The sequence below is a fragment of the Gobius niger genome, assembly GCF_951799975.1.
Source record: "Gobius niger genome assembly, chromosome: 16".
NCBI classification, from domain to species: domain Eukaryota; kingdom Metazoa; phylum Chordata; class Actinopteri; order Gobiiformes; family Gobiidae; genus Gobius; species Gobius niger.
The window spans coordinates 22,630,341-22,644,141 of NC_136867.1; the positions used below are offsets into that span (position 1 = coordinate 22,630,341).

General features: G+C 43.9%; 1 protein-coding gene across 2 annotated transcripts in view; it reads right to left on the bottom strand.

Annotated features, from left to right (window-relative positions):
• Nucleotides 1-7,759, bottom strand: part of bcl11ba (BCL11 transcription factor B a) — a 65,306-nt gene extending 57,547 nt beyond the window's left edge. Inside the window, exon 1 of one of the 2 annotated variants that reach the window (XM_079573414.1) lies at nt 6,704-7,759. In XM_079573414.1, the coding sequence (XP_079429540.1) occupies nt 6,704-6,758 (55 nt within the window). In that variant the 5' untranslated portion in view covers nt 6,759-7,759. The remainder of the gene's footprint in view (nt 1-6,703) is intronic. The other variant, XM_079573415.1, reaches the window with a different exon arrangement.
• Between the last annotated feature and the right edge of the window lie 6,042 nt (nt 7,760-13,801).

Consider the following 13,801-nt stretch of genomic DNA (forward strand, 5'->3'; position numbering starts at 1 on the left):
ATGGATTTTTTTTTACTCGAAATTTTACAAAATAAACTGAATCAAGAAAAAACGTGCTTGATCCATATGTGATAGGAGGTTTTATTTTATCTGAGACGAGACCAAACCTACTCAAACTTTAGATTTCATTTCTTAAATCAAGTAAATTTCTTAAAGGTGCATTATGCAACTTTTATGTGGGGAAATAAAGTTGATATGTTTGCGTATTTGACCTTGTAGTGACCCTCTCTCCAGAAAACCTACAAAACAATTGATCCTGGAGCGTTGTAGAGACCACCGTGATAAAAAGTAAAGGCGTCCTGCTGACCACTCACACAGCCGCTGGGTCACTACAAGGTCAAATAACCACAAATATCAACTTTTTTTCTCCACATACAAAAGTTGCATAATGCACCTTTAAGATGATTGTTCTTTTTTCCAGTGTAGGAGCTTACAAATGCAAACAAAGGTTTATAAATGATATTAAGTGCATAACAAGCTGCTTAGAAGCGAGTACTGACTGAACTTGTCACATAAGGTTGTTTGATTACACAATAAAGTGAACGTGCATCCTAAGACGAGACACTTCATATTGTTATCTAGTCTGAAATGTCCCTCCTCGTTCCCCGCAGGCCTCGTGTTGCAGAGGCCGGTCTGAGGTTATAGCAACAGTGCGATTAGCGCCCGGACTCGAAATGAAGGGCAACAAAACTGCTCTCCTCCAAAAACCGCAGAACGAGCCTGGGCCCCGTGTTGTGAAAATCAAGATTAAATGCTCTGCGGGCGACACAAACACACACACACACACACACACACACACAGAGCAGAGAGAACCACCTACATCACTGCGCTATCGGCTTCCACTTCAGCGTCGCGCGGCCACGCCTCGAAATGACTCCAAACCTGCTCAGACTGACGGTTTAAGCGGCGCATGAGCAGCAGAGAGTGAGCGAGTGAGCGGCTGCGGCTTTGGCTCAGTGCGGGTGTAAAGGGAGGCGAGAGGAGAGGATTGCAAACATAAAAGTTCAATTTTCAGAAACAATTTAACCTTTAGGTGCATGAGAGTTGAATGTATGAGCTTTGTGAGGACGAATAAACCTGCTGATCGTCTACAAGCATGTTAAATTGGCGAATCTTTCTCTCAAATGGGACTTTTCACAAATATAAAGTTGAAATATCATCCTCCCCTACAGACACACACACACTATTGAAACTCACTGCTGGATTATACTTCAGATTCATGTTTTAAAGTCTAGATCCAATTCACGATCCACTTTTTAAACAAGTTCAGAAGCATTAACATTTGAGAGAAGACTGAAACACCGTATATTACAAGAATAAGGGTCTGAAGTACGGGGTTTGCATGTTCAATGCTTGCTAAATCCTTATTGAGATGTTTTATTTCATGCTAGCTCTAAGATGGGGCCACTGTGTTTTATAGAATGGGTTGAAAATGCATTGTACTGAGGGAGAAGGCGAAGAACTGTCGTCACACGAGCAAAAGGAATTCATCGTGAGTGATCTAAAAGCACCATTTTTGTAGATTATTTCGCATGATTGCAGTCCTGGGCTCTCGCGTTTATTGGCTTTTTTGCAATTCACCCATTTACATTGGGGGTATTTCTGTACCTTGACACACATCGACACCAGACGTGTTACAGTACCGTCCTGTTTTTAGCGAGATCAGGAAGTGGCTTTTTCACCAGTCGTCGTTCATGAACTGAAAAATGGTTCGTTGCGGTAACATTACACTCTTGCTCTGTAGTGACATTGCTTGCAAAAAAAAAACACACAAAAAACAGCTAGACCTCGGCTCCAGATTTCGGACGGGGTTATTTAAGAAGAAAACTGCAAAGGGGCCTGCACAGTGTATCGCTGTAGGTGTAGACGCAATCAAATAAAAGGCTTTTCTGATTACAGAATCCATTTGTCTGCATCTGTGCTCTCTTGATACGAAGCACTTTTACAACACAAGGCTTAAGAATCAACGGTCATCGAACTCACGTTGCAAAGGCTGCCATTATTTAGGCATCATACTCCTTACTAGGTACAAAAGTTCCGAACCTTTAACAATTCTGAAACGACTCTGGCATTAGTTTAGCAGTTTCTTTCTTTCTTTCTTTCTTTCTCGTTTTCTCTCAACTATGTGCGCTGTGAAATCGCAGCCTGATTTCGGAAAGTGCAAATCCGATCATTATTGCAGCGCTTGTGAGAGAAATCGCAAAAGGAAACGTCAGTGGTGTCACACAGACTGAAACATACACTGGACGAACGTGGTCGCATTAAAGCTGCAGGCATTTTAAAGGGAATGCAACGCCTCACACATTCTGCATGAAAACAGATAATCCTGTAGTTTAGGCCTCTATAAGCATAAAGCCCTTTTATTCAGTCTTTTCTTCAATGTTAATGTTTAAAATCTGCACTGCACTGAGCTTATTTGTTTAAACATGAATCCCAAACTTACTCTTACTGCAAATTCCATTTTTTTTTTTTTCCCCCACCCGTGTGTTTCATCCCCCACTCGTCACATCCACACACCCGTACTGAAGCTCCCTGATTGATAGAGTAGCAGCAGCAGCAGCAGCAGCAGCAGCAGCAGCAGCAGCAGCAGCAGCAGCAGCAGCAGCAGAAGCAGCAATGGTGGTACCGGCAGCCTGAGAGCTCCCTCTAGCCGATCGACAAGGATGTAGAGAGAAGGGGATGGGGCGGGTGGGGGTGGGGGGTAACAATGGTATGCAGCTTTGGCAGTGTGTGTGTGTGTGAGTGCAGGAAAATGTGCAGGGCTATATGCCGGTCTGCGAAAAAAATGAGTTTAGGCATGCTCACTGAGGAACTTAAAACCTCGAATGATCCGGTTCAAGTCGTAGCTCTTTCACTAAAGAACTAAAGACAGGGGGAGCAAAGTTCAGGAGTGTTACCCTTTTTGTGCAATTTGCCCGAGCTTTTGGCGCTGAAGAGGCCATTTCTCATTCACAAAACCCACAACTTTTTGCTATTGTTATTTCACAGCATTTCTTCCCGAATTCGGGCGCTGACGGTCCCTCCGCAAAGCTGTGCATTTAACTGCGCTAATAAAGAGGCTCGGTAAAGATTTTAGGGTGCTGTGCTTGCCCCGGAATAGACTCACTTTTAATTACGAAATTTTTAAAAGACAACGTTTCCCCCTCCACATTACAAGTATTCTCTTGCAAAATGACGCTGTAAAACCTTTTACATGCACTTGAAATAATTTGTCTAAAACCAGCAAAAAAAAAACACACAAAAAAAACAGGTTGAGGACGAAATTAGAGAATTAGAAAAAAGACGAAGAAGAAGAAGATGCAGGGATATCGTAACTGAGGGATACTGTCTTTGGAATTAACGCCACGGGAAGCAATTGTGTGATATTGTAAGATTTCTTCTTTTTTTTCTTTTTTTTAAAAAGGGACATTGTCACAATAGCAATTACTGTATTTCCCGCAAAACACACACACAGACAAAAAAAAAAACGAGACGCTTAAGATTCCCATTTATGTCATTTTTATCAAACAACTCATCGCTCTGGCGCATCGTTGAAGCAGCCGCTACAGCCCTCCTCCGCCGCTAACAAAGACTTAGCCCCAGCAGGGTGCATGGCTATTTGACAAGCCAAAGGGAAACATGCATCTCAAGTGGGCGACTGCAATTTACACGCGCACCCCTCTTCTCTCTCCCCTTTCTCTCTCTCCCTCTTCCCCTCCGTTACAATGAAAGGGGGGGGGGGGGGGGAATGGCAACTCTCCTCCTCGTCCTCCTCTCGCTATAGCCCATGTTTGCATCTATACTTCACACTAAATCAAGCTCTTCGGGAAACGGGGGAAAGAAGTAGAGGAGAGGGGGGGGGGTGCTATTTGCTGTGAATGAGAAGCAGAAGGCAAGTGGAGTGAGCGGCGGCGGCCAAAACACACACCAAACAAAAATATATCTGACTCCCCCCCCCCCCCCCCGGTCCCTTGATTAATCTTAACCGTGTGTGTCTTTCTCGGGGTTTCTCGCGGAAATGGGGGAGAAATCGGGGGGCCCGTGATGAAGGGCAGGAATCAAGCGGTGATTATGAGAAGTTTGGGCTTGATCTAAATGTGATTGAAAGCAACACGTCTGTGCTTTTGTGTGTGTGTGTGTGTGAGAGTGTGTCTTGATGGAAGGAAGGGGGGGGAGAAAGAAGTGGTGTCTGGAGGAGAGTGTGGAAGCATGCAACGACTGGGGAGGCGAGGGGAAAGGAGGTTAGGACATGACTCGAGGCCAGTTTCACGGAGGTGTTTAAAACAGGTCTATGTATGTAACACTAAGTACACCATGCTTCCTTTATTAGAGGATTCACACACACACACACACACACACACACACGTATCTACCATTTCAGACAGATTTTAGGTTTCCTGCATTAGACGTAAATCAGTTTTCCACACAGATCACGCCAAACTTTAAACCCACTGAGGAGGCATTAACGTTCGAGAGAGAGGAGGGAAATGTGAGCTGCACAAAGCGATGCAATAATCACATGCATTTCTGAACATGTTTGCAAAGGTCTAAACTACAGGATTTGCAGGTTCTGTGCGTAAGGAGACATTTAAGACATTAACAACGGCAGACACGACTTTGCAAAGTGTGATTTTTGACCTCAGTGTGGTCATTTTCGCAGCTTAAGTTGTAAACCCAATAGAGTTGACAATAAAGCTGACAGACTTCTTCGAAACGACAATACCTCCTCCTTTGCACACGAAATTTTGATTCAGACCTACTCTCTCTTTAAACCTGATCTCGAGCGTTATCGCAAAAGATTCCAAATCAAATGAATCGGACGATAGAGAGATGCCTGTCTGAATAAAAAAAAAAACAAGACGCACGCCGCCGTCGTCAGATCACCGCCGCCCTGACTGACTGACTTGTGAGCGATTCGCCGGATCACATTTGCGCGCATTTGCATAGAAGGCAACGCATCTCGATCCGGGGGCCCGTGCAAGTTTACTCATGTGTGCATGTCTCCGGGTGTACCCGAGCATAGCAAATGGGACCGAGCATCTTTTTTCTTTCACATAAATTATGGAATGTACAGCGACCACGCCGCAGCCTGAGCAGCAATAAATCAAGAGCATGGGAGAGAGGAGACAGGCAGGTCGGACCGGCTTTTTTCGGACAGTTTTGCACTTTTAACTATTTCCACCGCCGCTTTGTGGGGATTAGGAAGCACCTCTCGGTCCGCCCCACCTGCCTGGCTCCCCTCCGAGCACGTCCGCGTGTCTGTGCGAATGCAAAAGTGGGTGGGTGTGTGGGGGGGGTGGGATAGTTTCTCTCTTCCTGGTGTCACAATAGTAAAAGGCGTGCACAATGAGCGCAGTGTGACCCCCTTTCCGACAACGTTTCAGGTCTGCTGAGCAAATCTCGACATGTCAAAGAGTTGGTTTTGACACCGCGGGATTGAAATGAGGAACTGCTGTAGAGCTCTTGCACTTGACTTTCTGTAAATACAGGCAAGGGTGTAAAGCTTTTGCGTTGCTGTTTGGACAAAGTGACCTGATCCGGTACTGGTGTCGACCTGTCTCCCCAAATAACCTCAAGCGTTTGGAAACCTGGCTCAAAAAACATGCCAGGAAATCTATGAAAATGCAGTTGTGGCCTTGGATCGCAGGATTAAAAACTGTCGTCCTGACTTTAATTTATTTGAGACATGTCCTGCTAAAATCACTGTGTCAAACTTATTCTTTTTTTTTTCAGAGTAAAAAACAAATAAATCAAATTCAAAGGAAAACTGTGACATGACTTGAAAACCAGTGCATAAACTCGTGCGTAAAACGTGCGTCAAAACATCTGCATGCGTTCTCTCTTATTAAACGCCAATGGTATAAGCTCCACATAAATAAGACACATTGGTTTCGTCCCTAAATGCCGCCACTTATTCCGCTCTGTACTCTGAAAAAAAAAAAAAGTGCCGTGAGGGGAAAACCCTGGAATTTTTTTTCGCTGTCAGTGCGTTCAGGCTATTAAATAATCCAAACGTAGCATTAATATTACAACCAGAGGGAGCAGAGGCACAAAGACGCACCGTGAATGAACGGGGACGCACTAATTACGCAGAATACACAGCGATACGGGCTGCACACCGCTAATGACAGACTGTAATAAAGAGAAAATAAAGCGAGCGGACCCGAGGCGCTGCGCAGGACGAGCGGTTTAAGTTTGGGGAGTTCTTGTAAATTGGGAGTTTAGTGCGTAAGAAGTGCTACAGTAAAAAAATAAATGTAAATTAAAAACAGCAGAGACATTTTTCAAAATGTGGACTGAGACGTGTAAATCTAACAGAATCGAAAAATAAACACAACTGCAGTTTTAATCTGAATTTGAGCAAAAAGTCAAAAATAAGATAAAGTAGGTAAATAATTTAACACGTAGAACAGCACGTGAGCAAGAATTACGTTTTAAATTAATTGGTTTAAATTAATTGGCTGCAGGAAAACCTGTCCGGTAAATCTAAACTTTCTCTTTGCAAACTGTCCAATAAATGCGTAAAAGCGCTTCATGTTTTCGAGAGCGTGTTAATCTGATAAGAAACCCGTGTTGTTTATCTATTTTTATCAGCGACAGAAAAGGAAATGGCCTGCGCCAGCACTTGTACAAACTTTCCCTGAAGCGCACAAGAATAAAAAAGAAGAAAGTGTAAATGTTTTCTGAATTAAGTGTCCAAATGCTGCGTGCATGCGGTACTTACGAGTGATTTCTCTCTGGGACAAGTGCTGTGGGTTCCCCTGCTTTCTTCGGGACATCGCCCTGGCATTTACACTGGCATCGCCCGGAGAGCGGCACTGAAAGGGTCGGCTCTCCTCCTGCTCCTCTCTCGCCTCCTCCTTCGCGGACTGGCCCCACAGGCAGCGGCCGCTGCTCGTCCAGCACGGGTCCCTCAGAGCGAACCCTTCACGGAGCCGCGCGCGGAGCTGTGGCTGGAGGAGGCGCAGCGCGGGGCGGTCAGAGCTCGGTGCCAAAGTGAAGCTTCTGGAGTCGGACTGAAGCGGCGGCAGCGCAGGTAAAGTCCGTGAGTGTGCGCACGAGGACAGAGGGTGTGTGGCCGGTCCACTCTGATGGGACGGTCAGTGTCCACTCTCCGGCCACCGGACCGGACCTGGGCACGCGCGTCCGGACACGAGTGTGAATAGAATCCAAGTGAAGCGGAGCTTATGGGCACTTGAGTGTGGTCTCACTGTGGGAGCGCTGCTCTGAGGACACTAGTGCCGTGGTGCTGCCTGTGTCTGAGTGTGTGTCCGCATCCCCGGGCTGCGTGGCTGTGCGCGGCTCGTGCGGCTCTCTGGCTTCTACAGCGAGACACAAACTCAAGTTCAAGTGCGGACGTGACGTTCAGTGTGCGGTGCGAAGGGAGAGTGGAGACTGAAGAGCACTGGGGGCGACTAGTGGTGGCTTTCACACACACTGACACACACTCACCACTCACACCCTCGTGCGCACACGCCGCCACACGGAGTGCGTGGCGCGCGCACGGCAGCAGTGGCCGGAGCCTGCTCCAGTCAGTCATCTGCTCCAAGTCCCTTCAGCGCAGAGCGAGAGCTCGCTTTACAGCAGCGCAGGAGCCTCTGCAGCGCGTCCGCGGCGACTGGACACAGACTGTGAGGCAGCTCATGTGTTTAGTTCGTAAAGCTCTGCTCCACTGTCCGTCCTCATGCATTGCCCTTAGCTTATTACTTCCAAATTACGCTCAGATTTCACTTAAGCGGCGCTTGACCCGTGCATTTCTTTTAAACACATTTGCCACAAAAGGACACGTCGTGGCACTTTATCATTTCCATTTAAGATTAGTGCGTAAAAGCACAAACTGTATTAACTGCAATAACATGTTCTCTCTCGTTATTCCTTATCCGCGCCATGTTAATACTTCTGATTAAATAGAGATGACTGAAGTGGACAAAGCCTAAGACAAATATTTATGTTTACTTCACATTTGACCCTCTGTGTAATAAGTGAAACCTTTGGCACAATGAGACCCGTGATACATCACGCATTCCATCTCTTTTGCACCCGCGATGTAAATTCCATTCATGTACCTTTAAGGTTAAAATACAATTAACACCATCGCTGCTTATGGCTTTGTATGTGTCTGGTAAAGCCTTAATTTAATTAATTGTCTCACACTGAAACGCTCTCTGGTGCGTCGTTGTGGCCTAAACGTGCGTACATTTACACAGATCACACGTGTCTGCTTATTGCAACAAAATAGCCTAAACCTTTATTGTTTCTTCAGTATCATCAGCATCAATAGTATTGGCAGAATAAATATATACAATAAGATCAAATGAAAGGGAATTTCATTGGTGACCTTTCATTTGACCTGATTTAACTTGGTTTAAAGATGAGGGGAAATCTGTGAACAGAACTCCAATTAGATGTTTCACAAATCTGGTGTATGGCAATAAATGTATTTATATAAATACATGTATGGTTTTATCTTGTTTGCTTATTTGTCTTTTCCTTGCAATTGTATTACTATTTTATTGTGACTTATTGCTGTTGTGTTCTGCACTTTGATCAAATATGTTGTTTTTTAAAGTGCAATATAAATAAAGTTGGAGAAATAAAATAAGTGATTTGGTAAGCAGTGGAATTTGAGAAAAGTACATGCTAATTTGTGTTTCACCACAGATGCATATGTACTGGAGCGTATCAGTAAAGCAAAGGCTATTAGATGAATGTGTAGATATATATATATATAAAATTAGTGGAAAATTACATGGCAAACGCTCTCACTGGTGCCGACTTCAAATGGTGTTTTCATTACAGCTGCATTTCAGATCGGTGTTGATTTTGGTGCGATATTATATTTATCATAACAAAATTTTGAAAATTAATAGCGGCACAAAGCAGGTGCCAGGATTTGCACACACACACAAACACACACACACACACACACACGCACACGCGCGCTTCGATGTTGTAACACAAACACGCTTGGCACGGCCGCGCGATTGTGTGTGATTTTTCCCGTGTCTCTGCGTGAGTGCGTGTTTATGGACGGAGTTGATTGATAACTGCTTCGCCGTGCGCGCTGGCGGCTTCCTGACTCAGTTTAAAAGGAGCCAACTACTGTACGGGGAGAGGGGAGGAAGGAGGAGAGGAGGAAGAGGGAGACATTTTTCTTTTTTTTTGGGGGGGGGGGGGTGTTGCTAAAAAAGTAGGTGAGATGTAGCGATGCCGTTTGTGCGATGCGGCAGATAGTGGTCAGTGGATACACTTACGACCGCTCTAAACTTCATGCCCATTTCCTATCTTTCTTCCATTTCATCTAACGGAATTGGCTTTCTGAACCACCAAAGCACCTACTATTTAATAATAAAAGGGACGTTTGTGAAAGATGCCCGGTCAAAACAAACAAAACAGAGAGAAAAAGGTGCAAGTCAAACTATATCATCTTGTGACCAGTCAAAACTTCACCATAGAAACCCTTCATCCACAAAGGCTCTCACTCATTTGCAACTTCCGGAGAGGGGTGGGGTAATGCATGTATGGGCCTTGGGGAGGGGGGGGGGGGGATGCTTCTTTGCTTTTTATCCTCTGCGTATACAGTATCCCCCCTTCAAGACGATACCAGGTGTTGTCATCATGGAAATCCTGCCGACAACGCCAAAAAAAATCCTCCTCGCTATCATTGCTTTGTGGCGTCTCCCGCGTAGCCCCGAGTGCTATACCGTCTTCCTCCTCTTTTCTGTTCTTGTGTTTCTTCTGCGTGTCTTAACGTTTGGCCCCGCGTCGTCGTCGCCGTCGTCTTCTTCTTCCTCATCCCCTTCCACATAAGCGCGTTTGAGCTGTAGGAGTAAGGGGGGGGGGGGGACATAAATAGATTCGCCACGCTCATTTACAAGAGAAAGGCGAGTATGGCAGGTTCGTCCAAAACGTCTTTGTCGCGGCGAAACAACAGAACACCCACTTTTTCATTCGAGAGCGACGCGCGCGCCGCTCCGTCACAATAAACGCCCGACGCACGGCATTATGTTCAAATGTAAATCATTGTCAATTTTTTTTAAAGGCGAGTGCCAGTGTATGTTTTTTCCTTTTTTTTTTTCCTCATCTTTGTCGTACAGATATGGGATTAAAGCGGCTTTGAGGATCTCTCTTTGAGGACGGACGCGAAATCTCTTTATTGTCGTTTCTTACGGTATATCGAGTCGAAGTTCTCCCCCCCCCCCCCCATGCACTTCACTTCCTGGATGCGCTCGGCGTCCTTGCGACCCGATTGGTTCATTAGTCAGATGGGCGACAGGTGCATCATCATTTCTACTTCCTTATTGGACATTTTTTTCCCCTCGTCTTCCTTAGCGCCGACGACGATTCCTCACTAAAGGCCATCAACTGTGAGTTATTGCACATGGCTAGCGGCATCTTGCTTCTCCTTTTCTCTTTTTTCTTTTTTTTTTTGAACCCCCGCGCTTCATTTGCATATATATACGCGGTTGTTTGTTTTTATGCTAATGCTAAATAAGCCCTCCCCCTCTCCTCCCCTTCCTCCCTCCCTGTCGTCAACCACCACCGCTCGCCCCTCGCCCGGGCCCGGGCCTGGACGGTTAACTTTTAATTAGGGGGACGTGGAAATGTCCTTTACTTGTTTTAAGATCAGTTTTTACCCCCCCAGAACAACTGCTCGACAACAAACACTAAAGCGCTAATACTGATGTTTATGCTGGGAGATAAAGCACATGGCCTATATGAGGGAAACTTTGAAGGAGGGGCTCAGGAGACAATGCCTTTTTTATTTGGTTGGAAGACTTTAGAGCCAATCAGGAACTCGGGATGAAAAGGAAACCAAAATACAATGTGGCCGGTGGTTCCCAAATAGGGGTACAGGGGCTTAACTGAGCAGGTTTTGTCCAGTTCAGCTTGACCCAAATCTAAAAGCTTCTGGACTGGAGCTTCTAACGCCTCTAAGACCTACAAAAGTGATATTGACTTTTGTCACCGTGTTTTCGTAGGATTTTTTGTTGCCTTCTTCATCGCTTTTTCTCCTTGTTTTTTGTCACTTTATAGTTGTGTCTTTGTCCCTTTTTTTTATTGTGTCATTGTTGCTTTCCTGGATTGTTTTTGTCGCTCTTCTTCTTTGCTTTTTCATCACTTTTTTTTGTCACTTGTTTATTGTGTATTTGTCTTTTCTTTCTTTCATCCTTGTTTTCGAAGCTGTTTTCACGCTTTGTTCGAGAAGCTTTAAGATTTGGTAAAACTGGAGAAAATGTGTCCTCGGTTCATGTGGAGGTTAAGCGTCCAATAGTATTTGAATAGTATCTGAAACCTAATATAGTAAAGTTCATTATGGAGTGTGAGTTTGAGAGAACATTGTCCTCTTTAGTCGACCACTTTTAGCTTCTACTTAAATTATGTATTGAGAAACAACTCTTTGATGAGGTTTCTTACACATATACCAAATTGTACTCTTGTTGACAGAAATATATGGAAACAGTGTCATTTTCCAAAAATCTCAAGTTTTCAACAATTGACTTGACATGATTAACACTGAAACACACACGTCCATAGTGATTTATTGCATAGTAGTCGTAAATGACTTTTACTGCCTAACATAGTCAACATTTTATGACTTGCATACCTATAATTGCCTCGCTTAAGTCAATAACAATGGTTGAGACGGCTTCTTTTGAAAACATTGATCCTGGCAATTGCTTCCAGGTCCTTGCTTTACATTTCTGGCAAATGACTCTTTAAAAAAAGGTCATCAGAAATTTCAGTCAGTGGAGAATAAAATTTGGTTGGTATGTCGAACAGATTTTGAACAAAGCCCCAACCTAAAAGACGGTTATTTTCTTTAAATTGCATTTTCATTTAAGGTACTGTATCTCGAAGCTTGGCTCTATATGCAACCAGATATTTATTATACCATACACAAACTTAACTCCCTGTGTCTTGTATAAGCCAAAGATTGCCACTCATCAAAAACCATCTGACACCTCCCCGTTTAACGGCACCCATCAACTGTTAATGTCAGCATCATCCATAAAAGCCCCGATTTCCCTGCTCCTTTTTTCCCCACTCATCAGTAACGAGATTAGAAAGGCAGGTGTTGACGTGATGAGCTGCTCCGCTGCTGCTGCTGCTGGTGGTGGTACTGCTGTCTCTGCGCAAGGAATAAACGTGTTGACCTCGACACGCCTGTCCTGCAATGCAACACCACCCCCTACTGGCCTCTCTCTGCACAACACGCAAACTCTCCTCAGCACCATCACCGTGAAAAGAAGAAAAGAAGCAGAAGTGGGCAAGAGTAGCCAAAAATGTTTATCTGTGCAATAATTTTACTTGAGTAGAAGTAAAAGGTATAGTGGCCCAAATATTATAGAGTAGAGTAAAGAATAGAGTAAAGAAATACAAACACTGAGGGTGTAAATCATTGTAAAATTAGATCTTGATACACACCTCATGGCTGTAGCGAATTACTCAAGGTGAAAAAGGACTAAAGTAAAAATAGAAGAATAAACATCCACATCTTCTGCCAAATCAGCAGGCGCTGCGGTAAACTGTTTATTGCACTTGAGAGAAGTTTGTTCTGACTGAAGTGGGACTGAAGAGTCATCCGTATTCAGAGGTGGGTAGAGTAGGGTATTTATTCAAGAAAGAGTAACGTTATTTCTACTCAAGTACGTAGAAGTAAAAAGTAGTGGTAGAATTTTTTTTTTTTAAAGTCCTTGGAGAAAATGTTACTGTGAGTACTGAGTGTAAAAGTCGGATTTAAGTAACAGTTTTGTTAATCGAAATAAAACACGAAATATTGTGAGTATCAAAGAAATGACCACAAAAAAATATTTGTTTATGAAAAGTTAAGTAACAAAACACAAAATGCATCTATTCTATTCATCAAAATTAGAGACTGGGATTTAATCTGTTTACTACAAAACTGCTTCAAGAATCCGTGTCATATGTTTATGTTTTCACACCGAAACTTTCTGGAAACTGTGATCAATGATCTGCGTGTATCGAGTAACACTTAATCGCACTCATTTGAACGTTTTCTTTTGCTCCGCACACTTGTCATCATGTCATCATTTCACACTCAGAGCGTCAATGGCAACGCGTCATACAAGGGGGCGTGGCTAAGCCCAGGGGAAAAAGTAATCTTTTTTTAATGATGTTAATATGTATAACACTGTTTATCTTAAGTATATGACTGGATTTCAAAAATTTTATGCTATTTTACACTCAATATTAAAAAAAATAGTATAGCATTTTTCCTTTAAATTCACTTCACAATTTTAAAATCACTTGGGGACCCCCACTCAAGGCCTCACGACCCCCCGAGGGGCCCCACCTCCACTTTGGGAACCACAAGCCTAGCCGAGGGGCAAGCATTTTCTTTCCCCTCAGCCTGGCCAGTGGTCTGGAATCACATTTTTTTCTCTGTTTTCTGGAGGACTATAAACAGATCCACAGCTAATTGTTCAGTAGAAGCAAAAAAACGACACTCGTTGCTAATGGTAGCATATGTAGCATGAAGCTAATGTAGCTTCCAGTTCGGTTTTACTAAAAGAGTCAAAGTAGCACCTCATTTAGCCTCTTTTTTTATGACATATTTGAAGCGTTATTGTCTCTTTTTTAACATGTTTTCGTAGGTTTTTTTTAAAGTGCTTTGTCGGCTTTTGTTGTTGCTTTTTTGTCGTGTTTTCGCCAGGTTTTGTCACTCATATGTTCCTGCTGTGTCTGTATGGGTTTTTCAGGTCGCTCCAGTCGCCCCCATCAACCCAAAACATGTAGACTAGACATATCCTCCAGCTTGGTACTCCTGTAAAGACCTATATATATCCTGGTTTAAGAT